General features: G+C 56.7%; 10 protein-coding genes across 10 annotated transcripts; 6 read left to right on the top strand and 4 right to left on the bottom strand.

Annotated features, from left to right (window-relative positions):
* Window positions 1-88: 88 nt before the first annotated feature.
* Window positions 89-1,576, top strand: L226DRAFT_270782 (uncharacterized protein). Its single transcript, XM_067673474.1, has 2 exons — window positions 89-283; window positions 363-1,576. Exons 1-2 carry the CDS (start codon window positions 210-212, stop codon window positions 1,357-1,359), a joined length of 1,071 nt encoding a protein of 356 aa, XP_067530079.1. The 5' UTR covers window positions 89-209; the 3' UTR covers window positions 1,360-1,576.
* A 1,346-nt stretch (window positions 1,577-2,922) lies between these two features.
* Window positions 2,923-3,312, top strand: L226DRAFT_471623 (uncharacterized protein; the record flags this gene model as incomplete). The annotated part of the gene is made up of 1 exon (XM_067676400.1): window positions 2,923-3,312. The coding sequence occupies one exon, from the start codon at window positions 2,923-2,925 to the stop codon at window positions 3,310-3,312; it is 390 nt and encodes a 129-aa protein (XP_067530078.1).
* A 327-nt stretch (window positions 3,313-3,639) lies between these two features.
* On the bottom strand, window positions 3,640-6,063 carry L226DRAFT_494102 (uncharacterized protein). Its single transcript, XM_067677477.1, has 10 exons — window positions 5,742-6,063; window positions 5,607-5,668; window positions 5,437-5,526; window positions 5,219-5,357; window positions 5,047-5,136; window positions 4,591-4,976; window positions 4,488-4,527; window positions 4,371-4,427; window positions 4,206-4,310; window positions 3,640-4,143 (listed from the first exon to the last, which is right to left on the bottom strand). The coding sequence occupies exons 1-10, from the start codon at window positions 5,863-5,865 to the stop codon at window positions 3,896-3,898; spliced, it is 1,341 nt and encodes a 446-aa protein (XP_067530077.1). The 5' UTR covers window positions 5,866-6,063; the 3' UTR covers window positions 3,640-3,895.
* Window positions 6,064-6,685: 622 nt separating this feature from the next.
* Window positions 6,686-8,274, bottom strand: L226DRAFT_539677 (lipid droplet-associated perilipin protein). The gene is made up of 3 exons (XM_067681717.1): window positions 7,803-8,274; window positions 7,408-7,728; window positions 6,686-7,341 (listed from the first exon to the last, which is right to left on the bottom strand). The coding sequence occupies exons 1-3, from the start codon at window positions 8,217-8,219 to the stop codon at window positions 7,024-7,026; spliced, it is 1,056 nt and encodes a 351-aa protein (XP_067530076.1). The 5' UTR covers window positions 8,220-8,274; the 3' UTR covers window positions 6,686-7,023.
* A 1,613-nt stretch (window positions 8,275-9,887) lies between these two features.
* On the top strand, window positions 9,888-12,169 carry L226DRAFT_515612 (carboxylesterase). The gene is made up of 10 exons (XM_067678451.1): window positions 9,888-10,023; window positions 10,089-10,187; window positions 10,247-10,282; window positions 10,343-10,391; window positions 10,454-10,531; window positions 10,589-10,797; window positions 10,847-10,885; window positions 10,935-11,034; window positions 11,087-11,691; window positions 11,753-12,169. Exons 1-10 carry the CDS (start codon window positions 9,906-9,908, stop codon window positions 12,004-12,006), a joined length of 1,587 nt encoding a protein of 528 aa, XP_067530075.1. The 5' UTR covers window positions 9,888-9,905; the 3' UTR covers window positions 12,007-12,169.
* A 487-nt stretch (window positions 12,170-12,656) lies between these two features.
* L226DRAFT_494094 (general substrate transporter) lies at window positions 12,657-15,169 on the top strand. Its single transcript, XM_067677476.1, has 14 exons — window positions 12,657-12,786; window positions 12,849-12,907; window positions 12,970-13,035; window positions 13,092-13,103; window positions 13,162-13,266; window positions 13,325-13,387; window positions 13,448-13,564; window positions 13,623-13,686; window positions 13,750-14,053; window positions 14,115-14,129; window positions 14,183-14,297; window positions 14,355-14,528; window positions 14,593-14,613; window positions 14,685-15,169. Exons 1-14 carry the CDS (start codon window positions 12,738-12,740, stop codon window positions 15,057-15,059), a joined length of 1,539 nt encoding a protein of 512 aa, XP_067530074.1. The 5' UTR covers window positions 12,657-12,737; the 3' UTR covers window positions 15,060-15,169.
* L226DRAFT_270638 (uncharacterized protein) lies at window positions 15,167-15,960 on the bottom strand. Its single transcript, XM_067673473.1, has 4 exons — window positions 15,922-15,960; window positions 15,722-15,833; window positions 15,476-15,656; window positions 15,167-15,420 (listed from the first exon to the last, which is right to left on the bottom strand). The coding sequence occupies exons 2-4, from the start codon at window positions 15,743-15,745 to the stop codon at window positions 15,275-15,277; spliced, it is 351 nt and encodes a 116-aa protein (XP_067530073.1). The 5' UTR covers window positions 15,746-15,833; window positions 15,922-15,960; the 3' UTR covers window positions 15,167-15,274.
* A 377-nt stretch (window positions 15,961-16,337) lies between these two features.
* On the bottom strand, window positions 16,338-16,908 carry L226DRAFT_539673 (uncharacterized protein). The gene has a single exon (XM_067681716.1). It carries the CDS (start codon window positions 16,728-16,730, stop codon window positions 16,386-16,388), a length of 345 nt encoding a protein of 114 aa, XP_067530072.1. The 5' UTR covers window positions 16,731-16,908; the 3' UTR covers window positions 16,338-16,385.
* A 1,379-nt stretch (window positions 16,909-18,287) lies between these two features.
* L226DRAFT_494090 (uncharacterized protein) lies at window positions 18,288-20,342 on the top strand. Its single transcript, XM_067677475.1, has 6 exons — window positions 18,288-18,425; window positions 18,480-18,733; window positions 19,288-19,346; window positions 19,401-19,682; window positions 19,734-19,910; window positions 19,971-20,342. The coding sequence occupies exons 1-6, from the start codon at window positions 18,396-18,398 to the stop codon at window positions 20,201-20,203; spliced, it is 1,035 nt and encodes a 344-aa protein (XP_067530071.1). The 5' UTR covers window positions 18,288-18,395; the 3' UTR covers window positions 20,204-20,342.
* Window positions 20,343-20,689: 347 nt separating this feature from the next.
* Window positions 20,690-23,939, top strand: L226DRAFT_539671 (band 7 domain-containing protein). Its single transcript, XM_067681715.1, has 15 exons — window positions 20,690-20,903; window positions 20,955-21,318; window positions 21,382-21,411; window positions 21,477-21,630; window positions 21,711-21,930; window positions 22,013-22,081; window positions 22,134-22,289; window positions 22,345-22,392; window positions 22,446-22,508; window positions 22,566-22,606; window positions 22,680-22,838; window positions 22,895-22,918; window positions 22,975-23,039; window positions 23,105-23,188; window positions 23,245-23,939. Exons 2-15 carry the CDS (start codon window positions 21,004-21,006, stop codon window positions 23,569-23,571), a joined length of 1,755 nt encoding a protein of 584 aa, XP_067530070.1. The 5' UTR covers window positions 20,690-20,903; window positions 20,955-21,003; the 3' UTR covers window positions 23,572-23,939.
* The last annotated feature ends 697 nt before the right edge of the window (window positions 23,940-24,636 follow it).

Raw genomic sequence — 24,636 nt, 5'->3', positions numbered from 1 at the left:
CGACGGTCTTGCAAACACCTCTTTCGGGTAACTTGAACGCCAGTCTCTGGGACCGAGAGCACAAAAGCCAGCTCGTTCGGCAGGAGTATGCAGACCTACATAAGGACTTGCGCCACCGAGGATGAATTCACCAGTTTGCTGCTACTGTGCCTACACTCCGTCCCGTCGACCGGGACGTCTTCCAGTTAGATTGTGTGCCGTGGACCACGATGGCGGAAACTACGCGTCCTCTGCATGGCGTCGTCCAGTCTCCCACCCCAAGATACGGGTATCAAGTCCACAGGTGAGTTTCTTTGCTGCATCGTGTTTTGTTCCGGGTGCCATTCTTATCTCGTTTCTGCCCACGATGCCCCCCGTTCCAGAGAAGTCGTCAATCCGCTCCCTACCCCGCCGCCACAACCCGATGAGCATGATCTTGAGCAAAGACGACAGCCCACTTACATCCGAATTATTCAGAACTGGTACTTTGCGACGCCACCGCCGGCAGGAAGCATCTCTCAGCACGAAGTGACCGTCGCCACTCAGCCGCCCACGGAACCTCTCCCGGTGCCTCGAGCAGGAGAAGCACAGACAGGTGCCATCCCCGTGCACGGTACCTCCTCCGGACCAGCACAGCACGACGATAACGTGGCGATCGATGGCATCCGAGGCGCTCGAGTGCCCACGGCCCAGCGTCCTGGAGGGAATGAACCTTTCGCCCAGAGTGCCGCTGCTGATCCTGGACTTCACGGTGGTAATGTGGCACCTGGGCATCCTGGCATGCGCGAGTCGCACGAATGGCGATACTATACTGGGTATAATCCCAATCTTGCCTATAACTCTGCGCCTTCCTCTGCCTCCGCAACTCCTGCTCCTGCGCGCGATCCTCCACCCCCCAGGCGGGCTCCTCCGCCCCCGCCGCCGCCGCTCGCACCAGCTGCTACGGCGCCCACTCCTGTCGTTGCGCCAGCCACCGCACCTGCTCCCGTGGCGGCGCCCCCCGCACCCGCATCCGCCTCCGCTCCCGCACCTTCCCCCGCCCCCGCACCTGTACCTGCACCTGCACCTGCCCCCGCCCCCATACAAGCTCCAGTTTCATATACAACTGCTCAGGTCCCGATGGCGTTTAACATATACAATCCGTCCCAATGGGGCCCGGTAGACCCGATCTGGACACCGGAGCATCGAGGGCGTGGATTCGGTCCCTATCAACCGCACGAGCAAGGAGGTACGTGTTCTGCTACATCCGCTCCTCTGCATGGCTCCATCATCCCCACCGATCGAGCCCTATGTCTATCTTGCCTCAATCGACCGAGGCTAACTCGCTTCCATAGCTCCGTCCAACCGAGCTCCGCCGATCCCGTACGATCAAACTCTTGAGGGTGCGCCCCGCTATTGTAAACCAGTGCGTCTGCTGTTAGGCTGCTTACGACGCATTGTGCCTTGTGCCACAGATGCGAGGACGCAGGCGAACACAGAAGCCAACAGGCAGTCCAGTTCCGGAGGATCCAACCACGCGCAGCGGCGAGATCATCAACAAGCACGCACCCTGCCGACCCCTCCCAATGAAGCGCCACGAGCTCCGGCCCAGAACACCCGGCACGTTCCCCAGAACGTGCCGCACGTGCAGGCGCCACAGCAGCAACAACATCAATACTGGGCATTCTGCCCACATTGCAATGTACCCGGCGCGCACAATTTCCAGTGTCCTATCTATCAGCAAGCCTTGGCTCGCACTCAAGCCGTCCCGGTTCAGCAACCTCCAATAGGACCGGATCGCAACCAGAACGCATCGAGAGGAACGAATCGCAGTAATGCATCGCAAAGTCAGTCAGACTTCGCAATCAATTCACGCTCTTCCTCCTGATCGGAGTTGCAGATCGCGGCGCTCCCCGACCACTCGATCGCCCTCAGAGGGCAGCTGCGCCAGAAGACGTGAGTTAGTCTACCTTCCGTCCGTGCTGTCCTCCTCAATCTCGCCGTCAGTCACCACCACCAGTGATACCTCCTAGGCCAAATCCGCCCCGAGAGCGGCGACGACGGCGTGAGCTCGCGCCCGAGCCCCCAGTGATTCCGGACCCGCCAAGGGAACGCCGCAGGCGTCGGGAGCGCCGGGAACGCGCTGCGAGTCCTCCTCCGGTCATACCTCCTCCACCTAGGGAGCATCGACGACGCGACATCGTCACAAATGCTCCTGTCATACCTGAGGGTACGTACCCATATGCCGCCCCCGTCATCCCTACACCGCCTCCGTCGAGGCCACCTTCCTTACCCGAGCCAGCACCCGCCCCGCCACAGGCATTCGTACCTCCAGTGTACCATGGAGGAGCCCACCCAGGATACCACCATGGCGGTCAAGCACAAGGTATGCAGCACATGCAAGCTCAGACTGGATTCCCGGCCTACTGGCCTCAAATTCAGTGGCAACCCCACCCGCAGCCGCATCCGACCGTTCCCGCAGCGACATTCTTTGATGTGCCTGCGAGCCAGCTCGACGCAGCAGCCTCACTGCGCATGAACAGCTTCCCTCTGCCAGGCACGGTGCCAGAAGGCTGGCAGCCACCAGCATGGCCCCCTTCCGGGCCACTCATCGGCGCAACACAAAATGTCGATGCGACAGGCAACGTGCGCGCTGGCCCGACGTACGCGATACTCCCGACTCCCTCGACGATGGGTCTCCCCACGCCGGACTCTGGGAACGGCACTGCGGTGCTGCAGACGTCGCCCTATGGCGCGGTCCCTATTCTCCACCCCTACCTGATGCCGAACCCGGGCAACGGAGCGGAGCCCTGGCTCATGTGGGACGTGCGCCACGCCCCCGCGACGGCGAAGCGAATCGCGGCGCGCGCGGTCATCGTGAGCGCACTCGACAAGTTCAAGGACACGGCGACGCACCCGACCGTGCCGTGTGTGCACATCGCGTACAACAGCAACACGTTCGGGATGCTCAACTACTGGGGCCCGATCGTCGTCAACAAGGGCGAGGGCGGCACGGTGTTCTTTGAGGACGTCGTCGACGCCGTGTATGAGTACTTCCAGCAGCCGCTCCTCCCGAACGAGGCGGCCATGATCGAGCGCGACTCCCCGGACGCGTGGCGGCAGATGATGACTTCGTTCAGCAAGCGGTGCAGAGATGCGCATGGCATTGCCGACTTTGAGTGGCGGCAGGGGATGCGCCGCGTCGATTGCCTCGGGGAGAGGCACATGTGGTGGGGTCTGTGGGTCACCCACAACACCGCCAATGGGACGTTCCAGCTGAACTTGGGGCTTATTCCCAAGAGACGGAACTACGTGATACCCCGCTCTGTGTCGACGCGCCGGACTCGGAGGTGACGCGGTCGACATGGGCGATGGAAACGCCATTGTGTATGGCGAGTTGCAACGGGATTGCAAAAGCTCTCGCGAGTCGCAGTCGCCACTTCGTAGGTCGTCGGCGCTGCTCTGCTGACGAACGATGAGTACTTCGATATTCGCATTCTCAGCTATGAACATCACTCTCACGTACACTATCTAATGCTTTCACGTATCTTACGTATACTAACGCTGTTGTATTATGCCCTAACGGTCAACTAACGCTATCGATGTGCAATGTACAATAGTTAACGTGTACTTAACCACGAACCACTGTCCATGAAATCAATGAAAATCATTCCACGTTTTGCGATCTTCGGAACCGAGTGACATTGTCTAGATATATGGAACGATGGAGTAACGTAAAGTACAGTTGCTACGACGGCGCCAGAGCAAATACAGCATACAATCCGAAAGACGACATAGATACAGACTTGGAACTACGACCGGAATCCGAATCCACCCATCACATATATTCGTACATCGTACACGCAAAGCCCCAGGTTAACCGCCATCCCCTGCCCGTTCTTTGATATAAACCGAAACGAGTCCGACATCCAAGGTATCACTCATACTCCGGCACAGGCACCCTATCCGCCCACCTCGACGCCTGGAAACCCTCGAAGCTGCCCACAGAACCGACCCGCCGCTGGAGGCCCGTCCGGCTGTTCGACCGCGAGCGCACGAAGTCCCCCGACGAGCGCGGAGAGCGGGACTCGGAGGAGGAGGACGTCGAGGACGCGCGGCGGTGGCGCTGCATGCGCGTGGGGTCGACGTCGGGGATGCTCGCGATGCGTGCGAAGATACAGAGGACTGGTGGGTGGCGAGATGAGCGGACCGGGAGGATGCAGGAGAAGGCGGGATAGGTCACGTACCATCTACGACGGAGACGATCCCACATAGGTTGTTCGGTGTGGAGCTGAACGTAGGAGAGCTTGACATTGGTGAATCCTCGGTGACGAAGACGCGGTGCGCGTTCGCTGCAGGGTTGAAGTGCGCCCGTTAACAAGGATAGTAGACACAACACAAAACCCGCTTACTCGCAAGGAGCTTCTGCATAGTATAGAATAGAGTATTGTTGGGCGTCACACTATATACTGACAGAACAAAGTGAGTTTCAATGATGTCTGGGCAAGGATGCGTAGCGTATGAGTTACCTGGAAACTTGTCAGCCCCATCGGTGGATCCATCAGGTTCCTACAGATGACGATCAGCACATAACCAGAGCTGTAGACCAAGCTCTTAGGGTGTCTTCCTTACCTTGATCCGCGCAACCAGCTGCTGCAACGGCGTCCCCAAGATCTGGTTACTCTGCGCCGGAACGACGATCTTGCCCACATCCGTAACGCTGACCGCACTCAACACCCCGCCCGTCTCGTCGTCCACAATCGCGACCGAGCTCACGCCCTCGTCGCTCATCAGCCGCATCGCGTCGAGCACGCTATCGCTCGCTTTCGCGGCGACGACGGAGGTATAGAGATTCAGAGATGGGAGCGAGAGCGAGGTCAGCGGGACAGAGAGGAAGCGCAGGAGCGTTGGGGTGCGTTGCGCGTAAGTCGTGAACCAGGACAGCAGCGCGCGGTCGGAGACGAGGCCAAGGTATGATGGGGTGCTGTCTTCTGCGGACCGCGGTGCTTGGATTAAGGCTGTAATTGGAGAGAGGAAGCAAATCAGGTCGGTTTCGCGTGGATATTAACAAGTGGGGCAGAAGCGTACCTCTGTGCGTTCCCCGCGCGAAGATGGTGAGAAGTGAGATAACCGTCGCATCGTGCGGAAGGACTTCGAGCGGGTTCTTCTCCGACAGATCTGCATGAGAATCGCAGAGAACACGCATATATGCATACATGAGGCAAAACAGCGTTGATTTCGCCAAAAACGGAAGACTCACTGCTAACAAGGTACGCAGGGACCTTGCCCTCCCGTGCAGCGTTCAAGATTTCTTGCACGCGCGGCTTCTCTCGCAGCTCCTCGTACGGGATCTTGTGGCGAGTCGCCGCAAGGGTGAGGAACGCGTTCACATCTGCGAACTGCGCAGCGTTATCCACATAGACAGGAAGAGAGTCAGCGCGCAAGCGAGGAAAGGGCTTGGACGAGTCGCAGACGTACATCAAATAGCCCGTAAAAAGGAATAGCCTTCGGGGAGCGGTTCTGCGGTGTCTTGATTGCCAGACACTCGAGGTTCTTCGACAGCAGCAGCTGAGAGGCGCGAAGAGTGTCGGCATGATGAAAGAAGAAAGAGCCGCGCCCTCGAACGTCCCGAAGGTCGGTGTACTCACCTCGCAAGCATCCTCTACGGTGGTCTCCGCATCCACCGTAACAACTGGGGAGTCAATGATGTCTACTAGGCCGCCGATCAGGTCAGGCCACCTCATCGACCGAAGTGTAGATGCAGGAACGGAAACGCGACGTACCCTTTGCGGGGACCGCCTTCCACGCCGACACCCATTCTTCCGACTCTGCGTTTGGGGTCGTCGCAAACACGAGCGGAGATTCGCTCCGGGTGCTCGACACTGATAACCTCTTCCTCATCGACATTGTCCGAGTATGATATTTGCGTGGTCTTCGCCTTTGTCTTCTTCGCGTTCGTGACTGTCGCGGTATGATTCAAGATGTACACAGTCGGCGCAGTGAGAAGTCAAGTAGAGTGAGTCGTCCCGCTATACTGGTCGGTGGTGAGGGAGCAAAGAGAAGGAGCTACATGCCAAGCGCGACTCGCTCGGGCTCGCGGTGGCTCGTCCAGGCTGAGAGCCGCCCATTACGCCGGTCTGGCAGCGAAAACGTAAACGGTCGCGTGAGATAAGATAAGATCCGGTCAATTATGACCTCATCCTCTCGTACGCGACCCGTCCCCAAATGCCTCCGATTTTCTCGGGGTTTACTCGGACACCCTCTTCGCAATCCAGTTTACAGGTACAGGTACAGGCCCTACACGCGATTCCTGGACTAGACAGGGATGAGATGGATGGACTGAGTAAGTCTGAAAGGCCATGTAGGTATCAACAGGCCGCGCTCACCACTACGAGCCTCGAGGCTGTATCGGATCCGGGAACCCTTCCGCGAAACTACGTAGAACTACAGCCGTCTGCACATGTCATGGAGCCCCCTTGACACATCGTTACTCAACTTCAAGATGCACCGGCAAGATAAAGTACATCAGTGTACATGCATGGGAACCCGACACGTCCTCGTGAGCCATTGCGGACCAATGAGCAGGATAGAATCCTATTTCCGGATCGTTCATACGTCGCAGTCCTCAGCCACATGGTCATCTGAGAGATTGATTGCCACGGTGGTTCAATGCACAGCGTATCCCATCGCTATCGCTCTTCCATTGCAAACTTCGAAGAGGACACATCCCTCGGGCCTCAAGGCCTCAACATTGTCTCATGCCGATGAGAACGCATGCGGGGGGCTGCTCACATGAGTACGGCACTAAACATGCGCAGTATTTCGTTCAAAGTCGTACATGAGTCCAAAGGAAGGAATACAGACAGGGCGACTACTATACAGAATGCTCTACGATAACGAACGACAGTCTATCTGAAAGCGACAACGAATCCTAATAGGGTAACACGATCTATCGTAGAGACGGGTTGGTATGCATGTGGAGGGGGGAATGCGGAGAAGAGGAGGATGTGACGGAGAGGAAAGGAACGAGAACGCGGGGGAGGAACAGACAACGCGGAAGAGACTTCACGCGTGACCGTTGACGCCGTTGACGTTGACGGTGGTGGCACCGCTTGTCGTCGTCGCGCTCTGGACAGTGACAGGCTGCCGCTCCTCCGACACACGTGCCTTCAATGCACCAAGAATCTCCTGCACGCGTGCGGTCGCAGTGTCGAGGATGGGCTGCACGCGCTCCTGGACGGTCTCACGGACCTTGTGCGCCTTCTCTGGGAGCGGGTCAGGCGACTTAAGGATACCAGACAGTTCGTTGATCGTCGCCGAGAGGTTGGTCGACACATCCTGGAATGCGGACTGCAGCGTGCCGGGAAGTGCCGCGGTCGAGGCCTGCAGACAATACAACGGCTGAATGTGAGAATGGGAACAAGACGAACGCGTGCGATCGCGACGCACCTGGACCTTCTGAAGCTCGGAGAGCATGTTATCACTCAGGGCGTGAACCCGAGTTTGCGCCGCGCCGTAGCTCGTCGAAGCAAGATCAGTGAGGGAGTGCGCGGTCGCGGACGCGCGCTGGAGGACGACGTTTTGGGTCTTGATCTGGTTGATCTGCTCCGTCGAGTAGGTATAGAGCTGGTCGCGGAGCTCCTTGGAGAGGTAGTACGCGCGCTGGTACTGGTACTTGGCCTCGGGGGTTTCAGCGGGCTTATCGGCGGTGCCGGTGGGCTGGAACTGCTTCACGGCGCCGGCGAAGTAGTCGACGATGGGTGTGAATTTCTGCGGGAGACACCGACGTCATAAGCATCCCACCTGTGTACGATTAAAGTTAGGAAGCAGCAACGCGTGCGTACCTGGTCGATACCCTGTGCAATGTTGAGTGCTGGCGTCCTGACCTTCTCATCGATGGTCTTCGTCGCGACATCCTTCGCAGCGTCGCTGCGGCCCTTGAGGTCCTTGATCACGTCCTCGGTCGTCGCATGGAACGGGTAGGGAATGCGCGACTCGACCGCGTCAAAGCCCTTGTTTGCGAGATCGTCGGCCTTGGTGAGGATGGGCGCGAGGGTCTTCTGAAGAGGCTCGGTGTAGCTGAGAGCCTTCTTCGAGAGCTCAGTGGCAGTCGTGTAGGGCGAGCGGGTGTAAGCGTTGTTGAGGAGGGTGGTGTTAATAGTGTTGAGAGAGTCCGCGACGAGCGGAATGGAGCCCACACGTTGGAAGATGGTGAGCTCGGGTGTCGCGGCGGCGGGGGCCTCCTGTGTCTGCGTAGCCATTTCTGGCGTGCACGTATAGAGCTTGCGAATGGAGATGCTGGGGGATGGGAAGAGGAAGAATTGCGATAAGTGTCTGTCAGAGACGCGTTTATGAGGCCTCGCGTCTTGCATGTGATTGCGCTCTGCAATCTTCACAAATGCTCTTCACGCCTCGCCACGTGGGGCTAGACGCGCGAGATAGAACACCGGCACGGGCGCCTCTGCCTGTGATTCGCCTTCGTCTGCGTGTGCAAGGACGCTCCCGACCGCCATCACGGCGCCCAGCACCCTCCACGCTGCTCGAGGCGGGCTTTCTTCCCAGCGGACAACACAGCAACCCACGTCTTTTCACGAGCAATCGCGATGCAAAGATGCGCAATTGATAATGTCCAGGAATCACAGGCATCCGACTCTCTGCGCATGCGCTGTGTCTAGCTTGGCTCGGAGGCATCTTGTACCATCATGGGCTCGTCCGAACGCTTTCCGATCCTCTCGGATCCTCAGTCGCGCTATTCGAGAGCTTTCAGCCGTACTGACGAAGGATGGCCGCCGCTAAGCTTGCTGGACACGCAGCAGCCGCAGGTGGACTTTACGGTGTACGTGCCCTCTCGCACCTCGGAAGACTAACGGACATTGCGCACAGGTTGATTGATGGATAGAACGCCATGTCGCAGCAACAATCCTCCGTTCTTCGCACCGCCGTGTGCATCCTCGCTTCGGTAGGGTTTCAGCCCACGGATCTCCTCCTCCTCCGCTACCGTCGACGTACATACCCCAACGGATGCTGCTAGGGCTACCCAACACCCACCCCAACCTGCTAAAGGAGGTTAACGGCTCCAGAAGGATGCTCAGGTGGCCCGTAATGGAATGATGAGGCACGTCGGTATGTCCCGTGATTGTATCTTCGATTCGCTTAGGGGGCGGTCTTCCGTTCTGGATCATTGCAGTATCGGCCAGAAGACACGCAATGATCTCGCAAAGTCTCCGTTCTTCTGGCGTCGCGCTTAGATATCGCCCACTCACGCTTCTGGGGTTTTCAGATGACAAGACGCACAGACGCCCGTGGCATGCACCTCGCAAGCAGTCGTGCAACTAGTTCGCTGCCTACAGTGAGTGTATCCATCCTCTCCTAGATGTACAGGGTGACTTGCATGAATTGTCTCATGCTCGACCCGCACCTTGTGCCGAGTCAAACGTAGCGTCTCAATATTAAACCTCCGTGTCCCCACTAGTCCGGGAGTTCCGTTCAAGGTGGAGCATTTCCCAGGTTTTAGTGACATTCTTCTCTTATCTTCTACACCATGAAGATGTATTGGAGGTGGCACGGTCGATGCTACTCGTCCTCATTTAGCCTACTTCGGGACGTGCTATGTATAGAGTACACTGTGAAGACGAAGTGTCGGAGTGTCTTCCAACAGGTCTTCCATCCATGTTGTCGCGGTATAACGCTTCTCACATCAGACTGCGTATGCCTGCCCGAGACATATGTTTTTGTCCAGTGACACTGCGGTTGACACAGAGTTCCAATCAGTCTCGTGGTGGAGGCGCGGGAAATAGGTCCTTCCCATACTGCTTAGGATGCCGGTCACAAGGCCGCGATCAGGTTCCGCGTCGGGCTGCCGTGCCTTTCTCAACGTGTATCGTGCCTATCTTCGATACAGGTTCGCAATCCCTTTCACTCGCTTTCAACATACCCTCACTATCATCATGTCGCGCACTCACCTGCAGGAAGAGTTAACGCACTCGAAGAGCGCGGTGACCGCAGAGACGCAGTACGGCCCTGTCCAAGGCCGTCGTGCTGCAAATGGTGCTGCAGTGTTCTTAGGTGGGGAATCTGCGCATCCAGGAGTGGCTTTGAAGCGATCTTACTACCAACATGACTGGCAATAGAGGTCCCGTACGCACTTCCGCCGAAGAGGTTCACGGACCCCGAACCACTCCCCTCAGACTTCAAATACGAAGCGAAGGAGTACATCCTCGAGAGCAAATGTACGTCATGCGCATCCATTAATGTCCGCTGTTGATCGATCTGATGGGCGATCTTCCAGATGCCGCACAGCCGACGAATGATGGCCAAGCAGCAGGTGAGTTGCGAGGTTCTCTATCTCGATCTGTGCAGCGATGATGACGGATCTGCTCTCCAGGTCTTCCGTACGAGGATAAGGTTGGGCTGGGGAAACCTAGCGAAGACCCGTAAGTGCCATAAAAGCGTACCTCCTGGATTTCGGCCGTTCTTGACATCATACGGTACTCAGGTTGTTCGTCAACGTAGTCGCGCCGCCATCCTTCCCTGCGCAAAACGGTTTCCCCGTCAAGGTCTACATTCACGGAGGGTAGGGTGTCAACGCTTCATACTGTACACGTCGCATCGCACCCATCCTCTTGTTAAGCTTCCTGCAGTTCGGATCCCCACATGGATTGGGCTCGCAAGCCCAGTACATCTCCGCAGAGCGTTCGGAAGTCTGGGTCAACGTGGGTTATAGACTATCGGCTTTCGGGTTCCTGGCCAGCGACGAACCAAAGATAGACGGGAACTTCGGCTTCAAGGACCAGTGGCTGGCGTTGTTGTGGATCCGTGATAACATCAAGGCATTCGGAGGTATGGAACTGTATCAGCTGCACGCTAAGAGCTAACTTCCTTCGGGCAGGCGACCCTGACAATATCCAGGTGACGGGTCTGTCTGCAGGTAGGTCGGTCTTTGGGATAGTGTTATGACACCTGCTCATGAGCACCAGGGGCACACTCCGTCCACCAGCTTCTTCATCACGCGTCGCGTCTCCCAGACGGGGTTCGGGCGCCCTTCAACTCCGCTATCCTGCAGTCGAACGCAATTGTGTATGTATCCATTGATTTACCGCCTGTGGTCTCGAACCTTGACACTCTGCAGGACGACACCAAAGACACCAGCCGAGCTACGGCCACAATTCATCGCCTTCTGCCGTGCCCTCTCCCTCGACCCGTCCTCGCCCACGATCCTAGAAGACATTAGAAACCCAGACAAGGTCCCGACATCCGCCATCACGCACACCATCGAGACCGACGCCCTGGGCATCGAGTACGGCACGTTCCGAGGCGCCTGGGAGCCGTCCTGGCTCGGGTCGTCCGATCCCATGGAGTGGCAGCGCACAGGCGGTCTCGCACGCGGACTGGCCGCGCACGGGGTCCGGAGCGTCGTCATCGGGGACTTGACGGAAGAATGGTACCTGTACTCGATCGCGCACCCGATCAAGACCATGGGCGACGTCGAGCGGAACCTCCTGCGGTACTACAGGGAGGACGTCGTCACGAAGATGCTTAGGGCGTATCTTGGGGAGGGGAAGGTCCCGCCGGGGGAGATGACCCAGGAGGAGCTGGAGAAGCTGTTTGGGGAGGTGCTGAGCGAAGGGCAGGTCCACCTCCCGGTGCGGCTGTTCGCGCGGGATATGGTCGAGGCGGGGTTCCCAGTGGTGAGGTACGAGATTCGGTGGACACCTGAGCAAGTTCGCCCGCTTGGTACGTTGTCCCTATATGCGCAAAGTTCAACGCGCTCACATATCCGATGCATATTCCCTAGGCTACGTGACCCACGCGACCGATCGCGTTCTCTGGGCGTTCAGGCTGCCCAGTCTGCAGGACGACCAGCCGAGCGTGGCGCGGGCGTGGCTGTCGACCGTCGCGGACTACGTGAAGCGCGCTGAGGCCGGGCAAGGGCTTCCTCTCAAGACGGTTTTGGCCTTGACGGAAAGCAAGGAGATCCGGGAGGTGGTGGATGAGAAGTGGGACGAGTATATGCGCATGCGTACGACCCTGCCAGGTGAGGTAGCGTGATCGAAGCAATAGGTATGGAGATGCCGGCGTGCGTACCGGTGCTTCGGTGGGGACAGAGCCGAAGGTGCGTTCTCGTCTTTGCACGGCATTTACGGGCGCACTCACGCGAGGAAAGTGTCTCCCACCACAGCCTTGGAATCGTATGTTGTAGTGTAGACAGGTCAACACATTTCGCTGTACAAGTACCCGCCGAGTGCCCTCGCGACGCCACGTGCGAAGACGAAGAAGCCAGCAACGTATGTTCTCTGTCATATGTCCCGGCAGCATCGTTTCTCCAGCATACGGCCCTGCACCTCGGACGTCACGTCTCGACGCTCAAGCTTATCACTCTCACAGTATCTTCTCTAGGCTCTAGCGAGGCGTTCCTCCCCGGCGGCCTCTTCTCTACGGGCCGGCGGAAAGCTGCAGAATTGCCTCAAACGGTATGTTACTCCAGGCCAGATGACTTGCTATCTGGGGTTTCCCCACTGATGCGGGGGTGATGCTCCCCGGGCCGCCACCAAGGGATGCGCGTTCGCGCGGGACATATGACCTCACGTGGGACTGCGCTTGTACGTATACGGGGATGCGCGGCTGGCTCGCGGTCTCCTCTGGAGCATGGAATATTATTATATAGCTGGAGGATGGGAACGAGAAGCGGGAGGGCGATTGTCATTTGTCGCGACGGCCTCCCCTCTGCTATTAACTGCAACTTCTGCCTAGCTGCCCGGGAAGGAGGACGCAGAGTCAAGATGTGGGTCATGCCGCTGAGAGGAAAGTACTTGGTGTGGGCGATTACAGGTGCGTCGATGTCAGAATCCGTCGTGTCAGTGTTTCAGCGTGGCTTATTCAGCGATTGGTAGCATGTTGCTGTCAGGGTTTCTTGCTGCTGGGGTACGACCAGGGTGTGATGTCTGGCATTGTGAGTGCGCTGCTTGCTTACTACGCATATACTCACTTCGCAATAACATAACTCGCGTGTAGATCGGAGCAGACAACCAGTTCGGGAAGGACTTCAACTCGCCCGACCCGACCACACAAGGGACCATCGTACGTCATTCCCGGCGGTATTCCTGTGACGATTACTGAGTCGCTCCGGCACACAGGTTGCGATATATGTACTTCGATACTACCATGTCTCTTCAAACGCGTACTGATACCTCGACTATTCTACAGGACATAGGATGCGCCATCGGAAGTCTGATTACGTTCCTGTGGGGAGAAGATATTGGACGGAAACGCATGATAATGGCCGGGGCTGCCACCATGCTGGTGGGAACGGTGCGTCTGTCCTGCAGTACTACAACCCCACCGACGTGCCTCTGCTAACGCTCAGTAGGCCATCCTCACCAGTTCTACAACACTTGCGCAGCTCTATGTCGGGCGTATTGTCACTGGGATCGTGAGCAGGACCCTCTCTCTGGGTCGATCGAAACATTGAAGCTGAAGTTCACGTTCACAGGGAAACGGGTTCAATTCTTCCTCGATCCCAGTATATCAGAGCGAGACATGCGGCGGAATGGTCCGAGGAGCGTTAGTATGCCTCAACTCCACCGTTACTATCATTGGTCTTGTCATCGTGAGTTTGTCCTGGGTCTTAATGGCGTCGAGGCTAAGCCTCGACTCATACATTTCAGGCCTACTGGCTCGACTATGGCATGTCCTTCGTCGACGGCCCTGCGCAATGGCGCCTACCGATCGGTGTGTATCTCTTTTCTCTTCCCTTGACACCGCCGCTCGTACTCACGCCCGGTCTCATTTCAGGTTTCCAAGCGTTCTTCGCCCTATGTCTCCTCTTCCAAGTCGCCGTCCTGCCAGATAGCCCGCGTTGGTGCATGGCGCACGGACGCGGAGAAGAAGGCGCACGAATCCTGGCACAGCTCGAGGATCGTGACTCGCCCGAACATCCGGACGTCGTCGCGAAGCGGAAGGAAATCGAGGTCTCGCTTGCGCAAGAGAGTGCTGGGGGACCGTTCCGCTACAGGGAGCTCCTTCACGGTGGCCCGCTGGGAAACTTCAGGCGCATCTGCTTGTGCATTGGTGTCAATGTCATGCAGCAGTTTACTGGGTACGCAAACGACTGATTATTGATCGGTGTTAGTATGCTGATACCATGTCTTGGGATGAAGCGCGAATATGATCAAGTGAGTGCATCCGTGTATTGTGCGTGTGTCTTGAGCTGATATTCCGGCTGTAGTTATCTTGCACCTGTGGTATATCAGAACACGATGGGTCTGTCGCGGAACCTGTCACTGATCCTGGGTGGTTTTACTGCGGTTACCTACATGCTCGCTTCCTTCATCCCACTTTGGGTAAGCTGTTTCTCTTCTCGAGAACTCAATTGATCATCGGTTGACTCTCTGCGTTAGACTGTCGACCGCTTCGGGCGTCGAGTCCTCCTGATGACCTCGGCGTCGGGACTGTCTCTGTGCTTTATCCTAGCATCAATTCTGCTGTCCATCGGCACGAAAGGCGCTGCGTACGGCGCAACAGCTATGGTCTTCATCTTCCAGATCTTCCTCGGCATCGGATACCTCCCCATTGTGCGTACCATACAACACATCTCGTATAGCACGCTTTGTTCTGACGGTGCTCACTGCTCTGCAGCCATGGCTCTATCCAGCCGAGGTAAGCAGCTCGGATTTAGTAAGCGGCGACGGGCGATGGCAACTCTAAAATTGTTCCGTATTTCATATCAGATCACGACCACGCGCATCCGCGCGCGCGGCTCCGCCATATCGTCGTTCTTCAACTGGATGTGCGTCTTCGCCGTCGTCGAGATGACCCCGCCCGCCATCGCGAACATCAATTGGCGCGTCTTCATCATCTTTGCGATCTTCAACGCGCTCTGGGTCCCGCTCGTCTACATCTTCTTCCCCGAGACGGAAGGCCTCGAGCTCGAGGACGTCGACCATATATTCGAGAAGGGCGGCATCACCGGGGGTGTATGGAGCAGCCCGGGAGGCCGGACCGTCGAGCGCAGGCGCATCGCTCGTGATGTCGAGGATGTGGAGAGTAATGAGAAGGGTGTCGACGTCCGGGTTGACGAGAGTCGCGGGAAGGGAGATGATTGAATCGACCAATGCGGCGAACGTTTACACAGTGTACTGTACATGTGTGAACGACTTCTACAACCTGACGCAAGTATCCCTACAATTTATATTCCTAAGAACTTGAAGGGGGTCCTCGTTAATCGCTGCTCCGAACCGTATGCTACGAAAGCCAAGGGACGGCTCCGGATACAGATAGCCATGATCAAGTGCAGCTCAGGAGGACGCTGGTGGGAGTCTCAGTAGTTGAAGTGGTTGTAGGAAGTAGGAGTGAACGACTGGAAGCTCGGATCCAGGGTGCTTGCCGCGGCGGGGGACGACAACAGCTCATGGAATGCAGCGTTGGCATCAATGCGGTCGCCACACTGTGTGGAACTCCCGACGACTGGTGGATGTTGTCAACATGCGCATTCCAGCGAGTCAAACAGAATATAACTAACCATAACCCAACGCTGAGGCCGGGTCGATGGCAGGGTACGTATCGCCAGCACGAGAGCCTTGCGTGGCAGCAGCGTTGCGCCGGACATAGTCCACGCAAGTAGCGCTTAGACCATGCTTGACGCAGCGTGCGCAGGGGTGGCCGCGATCGCATGTCTTGCGCGCTTCGTGGCAATGGATACACTGACATGCATATGCCGGGTCAGTCAATGCCAGATGCAATGAGAATACAAAAAAAGAGAACTTACTGCAGGCTTGACCCTCTTGCGCATGGTTCGCGTGTTCGTCGTAGCAAACGATGGAGTGGTAGTAGGGATATCGTTCAGTGAGGTGCATGGAGTTGACGAGGATGACCCCGAACTTGAAGTAGAGCCGTTCAGAAGTTCAGAAGTAGACGTGAGTTCGGTCGACTGGCATGACCTGCACATATGCATGACACAGTACGTACTGAAGTAGTCAGAGATGTGTAGTATGACGTAGGGGCCTTGACCAGGGATGGTCGGAGCGGCCGAGGACAAGGAGATTTGAGCAACCTGAGGAGCGCTCGATGGAATATACAAGCGGCTCGCGTTCAGATCGGGCGAAGGATCGGAGTCTGAGAAGGGATTGAGCGCATGGGATTGGATGACCATAAAGGGATCGTCGTGGCTCATGTTGAGGATGAACAGTTACTAGTACGAAGGATCCAGTGTGCCGAGAGGGGGACTGAGAAGAGCTTGAGGCACAGTCCCACTGACGATATTTGTACCGCAAAACCGTATAATGTCCGGGTCGATTGATATCTGGTACTGCTATGCAAGAGGGTATGATGTCCACGGGGATCAGACAACTGTCCTGGTGATCGCAAATTGGTCCGCCGTAAGTGGCTCGTCGGTCCTGTCTGTACGGCACCTTTGTCAGTCTACTACAGCGTCAATGTCCTGTGGCGGGGAGGATTCTGCCAGCGCTATATCGCGCTTCGGTCCGTCTGTTATCGCTCAACTGTCCACAGTTTGAAGAATCTAAAGATCCACTGCATGGATTCCCTTCAGAATTTCTGAGACAGTTCCCAGAAACCCCTAGATACAGCGAAAAATAATCAGCTGGTGACCCATAGCGTTGAACATTCTCCATGTTCCTGCTAACTTCAAATGCCCGCATAGCGCGCACAGCGGCGCTAGTGTGTCGGCAAGGTCGGGAGAGAGCCGAGGCTAGCCGAGAGGGTGGGAAGCATAGCGCGCAAGCAAATGGGCGGGTTAGCGCCCGTTTTGGATGCATGCAATACAACACGAACGAGAAGGAATACAACGAAACTGATATTTTTCCTGAGACGAGAGGCTTCAGAATAGGCAACTTCCAAATTTTCAAGAGGAACGGATGAGTGGTGGAGGAGATCCTTCAAAGTGCGGACAGTGTATCGATAATTCGGCGTGGAGGAGCAAACGCGCGGACAGGTTAGCGAAACGGCCGGACATGATACCGTTTTGCTACTTCTATATGCGGCTCCGCAACCCGGACTTGCCTCCCTGGTCCGCACTTTTAAAATCTCACCATCCAGCCCACCTATGGCCCTCAAATTTGGCATACTGCATATTCAATGCTTCTAATGCCTAGGAAAAATGCCTTTCCTTCCTCACGACCTCTCACACTCCCTCAACTTGACATCGAAAATCCGACTTGTTTCGAGCGCTTACAGTCCATCTCAACGCGCGCTCCCCGCCGCCTAGCTCGGCGCTAACACAATGATGATAACCTCTAATGCAATCCAGCCCGCCTCCGACTATGATTACCACCTCATCACATAAGAACACACTCACCTGCACTATTGCACAGTAAGAGAAGTGAGTAGGAGCATAGCGGAGGTCAGGTGGACTTCAGGACCACCAATGTCTTAGCTCTCTTGGCCATATCAGGCAGGCAGAGTGTGGCGGGCGGGCGCCAACAGAGCCCACAGTCAATGAGGTCATATTGGCAGCGCAATGAGGCAAGAGTGTGTATACCTATTTTTTACAGTACCTACAAGGCTGTAAAAGTGCAGTACAGAAAACCCCGTGGTCGTAGAGGGGACAGGGGATGAGGTGTTAAAGAGCGGACAGGAAAGCATCCTGGGAGCGGACAGGGAAGGCGCCGAGCGCCGTACCGAATAGCCGCGCCAACGCAGACAACATTGACTAAAATAAGGGGGGCGGAAAGTGACGGGCACCGGCTGGCAAGATACTACATCGAAAGTACCAATAATCAATCGACGAGGACATTATTACCCCTTGCATTTGTACCCGTCGGACCATATGCAATATCGGAGAAGCACACTCAGGTTTGACGAAGAGTGCAATGGACCAGGAAAGAACGCCAGAACGCCAGAGCGCCAGACGAGGACTGGCGCGTGGATAAGAGGATCAAGAAGACGAGGACTAGAATACGCGCCAGTTCCTCTTATCCACGCGCCAGTTCCTCTTATCCACGCGCCAGTCCTCGTCTGGCGCTCTGGCGTTCTGGCGTTCTTTCCTGGTCATTGCACTCTTCGTCAAACCTGAGTGTGCTTCTCCGAGACCGCATGAATGAGTAGGTAGTGCTTCGAAGTAGTGCCGGCACGTCTGAACACCTCGCTCGGTCGGCTCGGCTCAACGTTGAAGCTTGAGGCTTGAATCGCCACCTCCCATGACCACGTTAAGCCTAAGAACCTCAAATGCACCTGCAGACTGGAGCGTGGTTGCAGGGGTGACGATGACAGTGGCAGGTTCGGCGCTCACTGAGTCTCGTGTATGCGACGCGTCCGTCACGTGCTCTATGAGGCATTGACGTATCCGGCCACTTGCGGGGTGGGCCACCAGAACCTGACCACAACCTCCATCTCGCCGCTCGTTATCCTCTTGTATTCTAGCATCTCACCATCGCACTTAAGTCTGGCTTGGGTGTATCTGTCAACGCTTCGAAGCGGTCATCATGGGCTTGTTTAGCGGATGGTTCAAAAAGGTGCGCTGTGTTGGTCTGACGTCTTGCGTCTCCCCGGTTCTGAGCGAAACACAGAACAAGTCAGAGGACTTCGAGCAAGTCCTCGCCACACTCTCGGAAGACATACAGAATCGGCAGAAGCGTCTGTCTGAGATCCGCCTGCGAGAACGACGCGCAACGCTGCTCGTGTCCGTGTATGCGCTCCTCGCATGGATAGTGTACACCAGCCTGTGGTACATGGACTTCATCCCGCAACTCACAACACATCCACGGCGGAGCAAGTATGAGCGGACAGCCAAGGGCGTTCCTGTCTTTGTGGGACCCATTATGTAAGTCATCCTTCGTCGTATTGGTCTGGGCGGATGGGAGATGTGGGTAGTTGCTGGACCAATACCCGACCTCGCGACCTGCACGTGGCTGGACGGCACGGTGGACCTCTTACGTCCAGGATGCAAACCCGGACGCCCTGTGCAGGTTGATGCAGCGTCGTTTGGTTGAGCGAACCGGGCGCGCCGCCACGTCGAGCGACGACTTGTGGTGCTGCCTGCCGGTGTAGCACTCCCTAGGAGCGATTATGCTGCAGCCGAGGAGCTCGGTCACTTGGCTAGCGCGTTTCGCGTACGTGACTTTATCTTGTCGTGGTGACCAAACGTCGTAGGACGGTGGCCACCCGCCCGTTTTGCTTAAAGGCGTGCTTGTACGCAATCATCGGCAGCATGACCTTGAGTCTGCGCGCTCTTAGAAAACAACTATAGCGTTTATATCTCACATCTTGTCCCTCCATTCGCCATGTCATCTTCGCCCTTGGTGCTCGGATGGCGTCTTCTGGGGCCCTTGCGACCTCTATTGGCTCGCAGAACCAAAACTGACATATCCCTTTTAGCATACTCTTTATACGCAGGATCGTACAGATGTGGTACACTCGAATCGGAAATGCAGAAGGTTAGTCAACGGCTTGAATATGTTGACTGGCACTGACCGATATTGGATTTGCAGAGAAGGCACTCGTGAAGCTGCGGAAGCAGCAGCGCGACAAGATCGAGGAGGTCAAACAGAAGACTAACTACTATTCCATGCGTAATTTGATTGAGCGGTACGAAGATGGTAGTCCCGCCCCGGATAGCCCAGCGGGTCTTCGCCGTCGCATCCCGCCACAGCCTCAGGGACCGATTCCGCAACAACCGCTTGTTCCTCAGACGCCTCAGCGCAACCTGCAGGTCAACCCCCAAACGCCAGCACCGGGTAACTTGACTCCCGGACTGCAACAACAATTATCTCGTGCGTCATAACTGTGCATGTAGGACATGCTGTGGAATTGACATCTCCTAGCATCTCCGCAGCGCCCCCTCCCGCCGCCTCGCAAGCAGTGGTTTGACAAGCTCGCAGATGCGATCCTGGGCGACGACGACGGCTCCACGACAGGCGCCGCCTCGCGTTATGCGCTCATTTGCCAGAAGTGCTTCGCGCACAACGGCCTTGTGAAGGAGAGCATGTGGGAAGACGCACGTGAGTACCTTCAGCTCCTCTGTCGTGGTCGCAGCAGCTGACTCTACGCCACGTTCGCAGAATACGTCTGTCCTAAGTGCGGATATTTCAACCCCTCTGCCCGTACCCTGCGCGAGATGAAGGAGGGCAAGAAGAGCCGCTCGCCTGACGGCCGCGTGCCACCACCTGGTGTCACGCCTCCATCTGCAGGCAAAGGCAACTTCGCGCCTCCTATCGGCGCGCCGACCGCTACGGAGACTACCGCCTCGTCGACACGCGCCGACGACGGGAGCAGCATGGACGTGGACTCGTGAGACTTCCGAGGGGCGGTGTATGTTCTCGTTACGGGCTGAATGGACCTTGGGTATGTTGATCGCCATGCTAGTTCCTTTAATCCTGTACATGCGAGTAATTGGCTACTGGCTCGGTGCGGCTGTGATGGATATCAGAGTTTTCCTTCGAACAGGTCGAGGCGTGCCGCCCGCTCTGCATAACCTCAGCCTCGCGCTTGTGAGCGCCTGGCCGCCCGATTCTCCCCGCAGGTACGCTGAAGCTCACGGTGGAGGAAGATGATGCACGTTCTCAGTTGTATGGCGAGTCCCGGCTGGACCGTCCATGGATCATAGGTGTGTGTGTTGTTGCCCTCTCGCATTGCTGTGACGTCTGCCGCTGACACTAATTCGGCGCCTCGGCTTGGCGTATTCTCCCCGTGAGCCTTAGTCTCGGCACTTAGTCGACTTCATGCGTATAGCCTCATTTCTGTTGGACCGTCCATGAAGTGTGCAGCTCATCGCAATTACTAGCTACTTAGTGCAGGTAATCACAGGTTGGCAATCAGGGGGTCGGCGAGGCTATGCTAGGTATCCTAGGATTCCTACGATCGCTCCCATCGCTCTCATGTGCCGTCCGGCAAGCGTCAGGACGTCGGCTCGGACGCCATATAGCTACTGGAGTGCACAGGAGGCGCGGATGGTTGGCAGTTACGCGCTCCCGGAGGCGGTGTTGGAGCGGAAGGTACATTATAAGGTTCAAGTCTCGCCGGTGGGCTCTCACACACCTTCTCAGAACTCTCTCACTGGCACAAGACCCCGGCGCGCCTCCCGTGTCGGTTCATATGCCCGCTGCTGCTGCGATTCCCGTATCTTATTCTCACCGTAACGACTCGCAACCACATACCGTGCACCGTCACCCAGCCATGTCTAGTGTCGGCGACGCCACGACTGTCGTGGATGGAAGCACCTCCGCCGTGCCGCATTTCAATGGCAAGGCGCCGATCAGCGAAGAACCACACAAGCCGCAGCGGGAGTACAATGCCGCCAACTTCGCCGCCGCGGTGGACTACATGGAGGAGGAGAGGCCGTTCTTTGTCAAGATCGGCAAAGACGGCCTCATCGCGGCGCTGCAGAAGCTTGACCGACAGCTGAGGGCGGTGCGTGCATGTCTCCCGCTCTGGTGCGAAGGAATGACCCGGTACTGATCTTTACTCTTCCAGGCTGGGCGCGTGCATGTTCTCTCCACCAAGGTCGGTTTGATTGAATTTCAAGCATGGTGTTTGCATTGGCTCATCGCGATCCTGGCCATGCACAGAAACCCACAGACTGGATCGGCGAGGAAGTCAAGCCGGGACAAATCGGGCTGATCAACCACGGTGGCCTGCCCAAGGTCCTCACTCGGCCCGGTCGGTATCCAGGGATGCCCCTGCGCAACTGGTGGGCGCGGACATGGGCAGGGAAATGCGGACGTACGTCGTACTTGGCCTCGAGCCGCCTTCGCCGCGGCGGCGCCATGGACCACCAGCTGACACGTCCCTTCCGCGCTCAGTGTCAGATACAGTGATTGAGTTCAACGGCCTGACGGTCGTGCAGGTTTCGCAGAACCAGGCGGCGGTCGTGTCCGACCCGCAGAACCACGTGTTCGTGATCAAGAATTCGGGCTTTGTTGCGTATGCGATTGAGGGCACGTACAACGTGCTGTCGATTGTGGACCAAACGCACCTCCCGACGAAGATCCAGGACAGGATCACGGGCGTCGTGCTTGGTTGGTGCGTCGGCGACACGCTCTCACGTTCCGTCGTGAGGTGTATGCGCAGCGGTATTCTGACGCGCGCTTCTCGGAATCTTTAGGAGCCATGAGGTCACTATGAAGAGCAGCACCGTCTCGGGTGCGAAACAAGATTACGTCGTCGCGCTCTTGTGGGTACATGCCTGCTCCTGCTTCGCACTCATGAGTGACCCGCCCTCGTAGCTTGAACATCCCGGCAAACAACTGCGCGATCTTGCAGAAGGGCGATGACCTCGAGCTTCTTCCTGCCGGCCAACACTTCATCACTACTCCGAATGTGACCCTTCGTGGGCTATTTACACTCGGCGAGAATCAGCTGGAAATGCCTACTAAGGATATGTTAGTAGTCTTCTCCCTTCACCATGATAGTGGCACTCTAACCTGGTTCCTTCAGCTTCACGAGGGACCAAGTACCCGTCAGCTTGACGATCTACCTCAAGTGGTGTGTGCTGTCGTTCAGTTCGTCTTTGTGTGAGGTTTCACAGATCTCCCCAGGCAATTGACCGAGCCGCTCAAGTTGACGACTCATGGGTACAACACGCCTTACGATGCTCTGAGGTCAGCCCGGCTCCCTGCATAACCATATCGCTCAGCTGACCATCAATGTGCTTGTAGGGACAAGACCCAGTCGATTCTGACCCAGATCGTTGCACACTGTGCGTTCAACACTCTCCTACATCTACCCCGATCAAGCACTGATCTTTTTCTCTTCGTCGTCACTGTTCCTAGTGGACTACAGTTCCATGGTGAAGCAACGTTCTCTCGGACCCGATAACCTCGATGATGGCAGCGATGCATCTTCGGCGTTTTTGGACGCACTCCGAACGCGGGCCATGGACGATCTTCATCTGGCCTCCCAGGAGTACGGTATCATCATGAAGGACCTGGGTATGTGACGCGATCAGCCCCGGACGGGACCGTATCTGACCAGACAAAATCCACAGCGGTCATTGACAGGCAGTTCAAGGGTCTGTAACCACTCTACCCACCGTCAACAGCGAGCTCGATCTGACACATGGAACAGGTGACATCGCGCAGACGATGGACAAATTAACCACTCGTGCGCTGCAAGCCCAGGTCGAAGCCGCCGTACGTTTCCTTGACTACTTACTACACACATATCGTCCCCTGTGTTGACTGCAATCGCCGTGCAGAACGTCGATCGTGAGAACAGCAACAAGATCAAGCAAGAGGAGGGCGCGCTCGCTGTCGCCCGCATCAAGGCACAAGCACTGAACGTCAGTTCTCGTTCCCGCATATGGCTCATGACGAGTACTAACCAACCGACCCGCAGACACAAGCCGACGCAGCGGCCTACCAGACCGTCGCCGCCGCCGAAGCTCAGGCTAAGAAGATGCAGATCGAGGCAGAGGCGCAGGCGAAGGCCACCCGGTTGGCGGCGGAGGCGGAGGCGGAGGCGATCCGCATGCGTGCGGTCGCCGATGCTGCTGTCGTTGACCAGTTCGCACGCGAGATGGAGCTGCGCAGGACTGAGGTCTCGCGCGTTCGTGCGTTCGGGTCGAAGGCGGTGTTTGTGCCCACGGACGGGCTTGGTTCTCAGCTGGGGAGCGCGATGGCCATGGGTATGGCCGCTGGGTTGGGCGTTGAGGAGAGGAAGTGACGGCATCCAGTTTCATCATATCTCTCACTATTTGAGCATCATCGTACTGTGCATTTGGTCGGGCGCAGGGTGTTCCGAGTGTGCTGTACTATACCATCGAAATGTCTCGTGTCATTTATTACACACCTTGCTGAGTTTTATGGCTGGAAATCCTAGTGTAATGTACCAGTCGCCTCACTTGCAGCATAGCTGGAACCTTCTGACGTAGATCGTATCGGACCCTTTCACCCCCCTGCTGAGATAGTACCGTTGCCCGGAAACCCGTGACTACAGTTACCGGACGAGCGCGCAAACTGCACATTTTTGAAGGGACGGACTGGAGAAATAGTTTTTGATGAGGACTAGAACAAACTTGCCGTGAGCCGGGGACAGAGTGTATGCGATGGTGTACACAGCGGGGTGACAGGCTCGACTCAAAGGTGTGGGGTGGATTGAAAGCGTGTGGCGAACTTGAGCTTGATGCATCTCCCAATATGTAGATCGCCGGGCGCTTTAGAACACGAGGATCTATGACACACGACGTGCCAATGCAGAGTCCAGAGGCCAGGAAATGCATGGTTAATGTTAAAAGGGCGCTTAGGCCAAACAGCCAGGAAATGAAAGACTCTTCACGGATTTCCTATGCATGCCCTGACCTCCCGCATCTGCATTCGGACGTCGTGGTCACTGTAGTCGGAAATTTCCCACGGGTATCCGGCTGCATCCGGAGGGCTTTTGCATCACAGTACATTATGGGGGTGGCCAAAATTGTTTTAGTTTATGCAGTAACGAGTTGCTCTGCCTCGCCCCAATATGCAGCACAAAAAGTGTCAGAGGTGGGCCGAAGTAGGGCGCTTATGAAGTAGGGCGCTTATGGGCACTTGTCTGGCCGTGGGAGTGTGACAGATGTACTTCGAATGCAAAACGGTATCATGTCCGGCCGTTTCGCTAACCTGTCCGCGCGTTTGCTCCTCCACGCCGAATTATCGATACACTGTCCGCCGTTTGAAGGATCTCCTCCACCACTCATCCGTTCCTCTTCAAAATTTGGAAGTTGTGTATTCTGAAGCCTCTCATCTCAGGAAA

This window comes from Lentinus tigrinus (assembly GCF_003813185.1).
Source record: "Lentinus tigrinus ALCF2SS1-7 unplaced genomic scaffold L226scaffold_46, whole genome shotgun sequence".
Taxonomy (NCBI): domain Eukaryota; kingdom Fungi; phylum Basidiomycota; class Agaricomycetes; order Polyporales; family Polyporaceae; genus Lentinus; species Lentinus tigrinus.
This window is presented reverse-complemented; position numbering and strand designations above follow the sequence as displayed.

Bases quoted from the DNA above. Each gene is read 5' to 3' on its own strand.
- L226DRAFT_270782 (XM_067673474.1), top strand. From the start codon at position 210: ATGGCGGAAACTACGCGTCCTCTGCATGGCGTCGTCCAGTCTCCCACC. The intron at 284-362 runs GTGAGTTTCTTT...CCCCCGTTCCAG, and splicing joins TACGGGTATCAAGTCCACAG to AGAAGTCGTCAATCCGCTCC.
- L226DRAFT_494102 (XM_067677477.1), bottom strand. From the start codon at position 5,865: ATGTCGATGAGGAAGAGGTTATCAGTGTCGAGCACCCGGAGCGAATCT. The intron at 5,669-5,741 runs GTACGTCGCGTT...GCGGCCTAGTAG, and splicing joins GAAGGCGGTCCCCGCAAAGG to ACATCATTGACTCCCCAGTT. The intron at 5,527-5,606 runs GTGAGTACACCG...CGCGCCTCTCAG, and splicing joins CCGTAGAGGATGCTTGCGAG to CTGCTGCTGTCGAAGAACCT.
- L226DRAFT_539677 (XM_067681717.1), bottom strand. From the start codon at position 8,219: ATGGCTACGCAGACACAGGAGGCCCCCGCCGCCGCGACACCCGAGCTC. The intron at 7,729-7,802 runs GTACGCACGCGT...TGTCTCCCGCAG, and splicing joins TTGCACAGGGTATCGACCAG to AAATTCACACCCATCGTCGA. The intron at 7,342-7,407 runs GTGCGTCGCGAT...TATTGTCTGCAG, and splicing joins CCGAGCTTCAGAAGGTCCAG to GCCTCGACCGCGGCACTTCC.
- L226DRAFT_515612 (XM_067678451.1), top strand. From the start codon at position 9,906: ATGTCGCGCACTCACCTGCAGGAAGAGTTAACGCACTCGAAGAGCGCG. The intron at 10,188-10,246 runs GTACGTCATGCG...GCGATCTTCCAG, and splicing joins GTACATCCTCGAGAGCAAAT to ATGCCGCACAGCCGACGAAT. The intron at 10,392-10,453 runs GTAAGTGCCATA...TACGGTACTCAG, and splicing joins GGGAAACCTAGCGAAGACCC to GTTGTTCGTCAACGTAGTCG.
- L226DRAFT_494094 (XM_067677476.1), top strand. From the start codon at position 12,738: ATGTGGGTCATGCCGCTGAGAGGAAAGTACTTGGTGTGGGCGATTACA. The intron at 13,267-13,324 runs GTGCGTCTGTCC...AACGCTCAGTAG, and splicing joins CCACCATGCTGGTGGGAACG to GCCATCCTCACCAGTTCTAC. The intron at 13,565-13,622 runs GTGAGTTTGTCC...CATACATTTCAG, and splicing joins CTATCATTGGTCTTGTCATC to GCCTACTGGCTCGACTATGG.
- L226DRAFT_270638 (XM_067673473.1), bottom strand. From the start codon at position 15,745: ATGCGCAAGAGGGTCAAGCCTGCA. The intron at 15,657-15,721 runs GTAAGTTCTCTT...TATGCATGTCAG, and splicing joins GCAAGAGGGTCAAGCCTGCA to TGTATCCATTGCCACGAAGC. The intron at 15,421-15,475 runs GTTAGTTATATT...AACATCCACCAG, and splicing joins GGCCTCAGCGTTGGGTTATG to TCGTCGGGAGTTCCACACAG.
- L226DRAFT_539673 (XM_067681716.1), bottom strand. From the start codon at position 16,730: ATGCATCCAAAACGGGCGCTAACCCGCCCATTTGCTTGCGCGCTATGC.
- L226DRAFT_494090 (XM_067677475.1), top strand. From the start codon at position 18,396: ATGGGCTTGTTTAGCGGATGGTTCAAAAAG. The intron at 18,734-19,287 runs GTAAGTCATCCT...TATCCCTTTTAG, and splicing joins GTCTTTGTGGGACCCATTAT to CATACTCTTTATACGCAGGA. The intron at 19,347-19,400 runs GTTAGTCAACGG...TTGGATTTGCAG, and splicing joins TCGAATCGGAAATGCAGAAG to AGAAGGCACTCGTGAAGCTG.
- L226DRAFT_539671 (XM_067681715.1), top strand. From the start codon at position 21,004: ATGCCCGCTGCTGCTGCGATTCCCGTATCTTATTCTCACCGTAACGAC. The intron at 22,393-22,445 runs GTGTGTGCTGTC...AGATCTCCCCAG, and splicing joins TTGACGATCTACCTCAAGTG to GCAATTGACCGAGCCGCTCA. The intron at 22,839-22,894 runs GTATGTGACGCG...CAAAATCCACAG, and splicing joins TATCATCATGAAGGACCTGG to CGGTCATTGACAGGCAGTTC.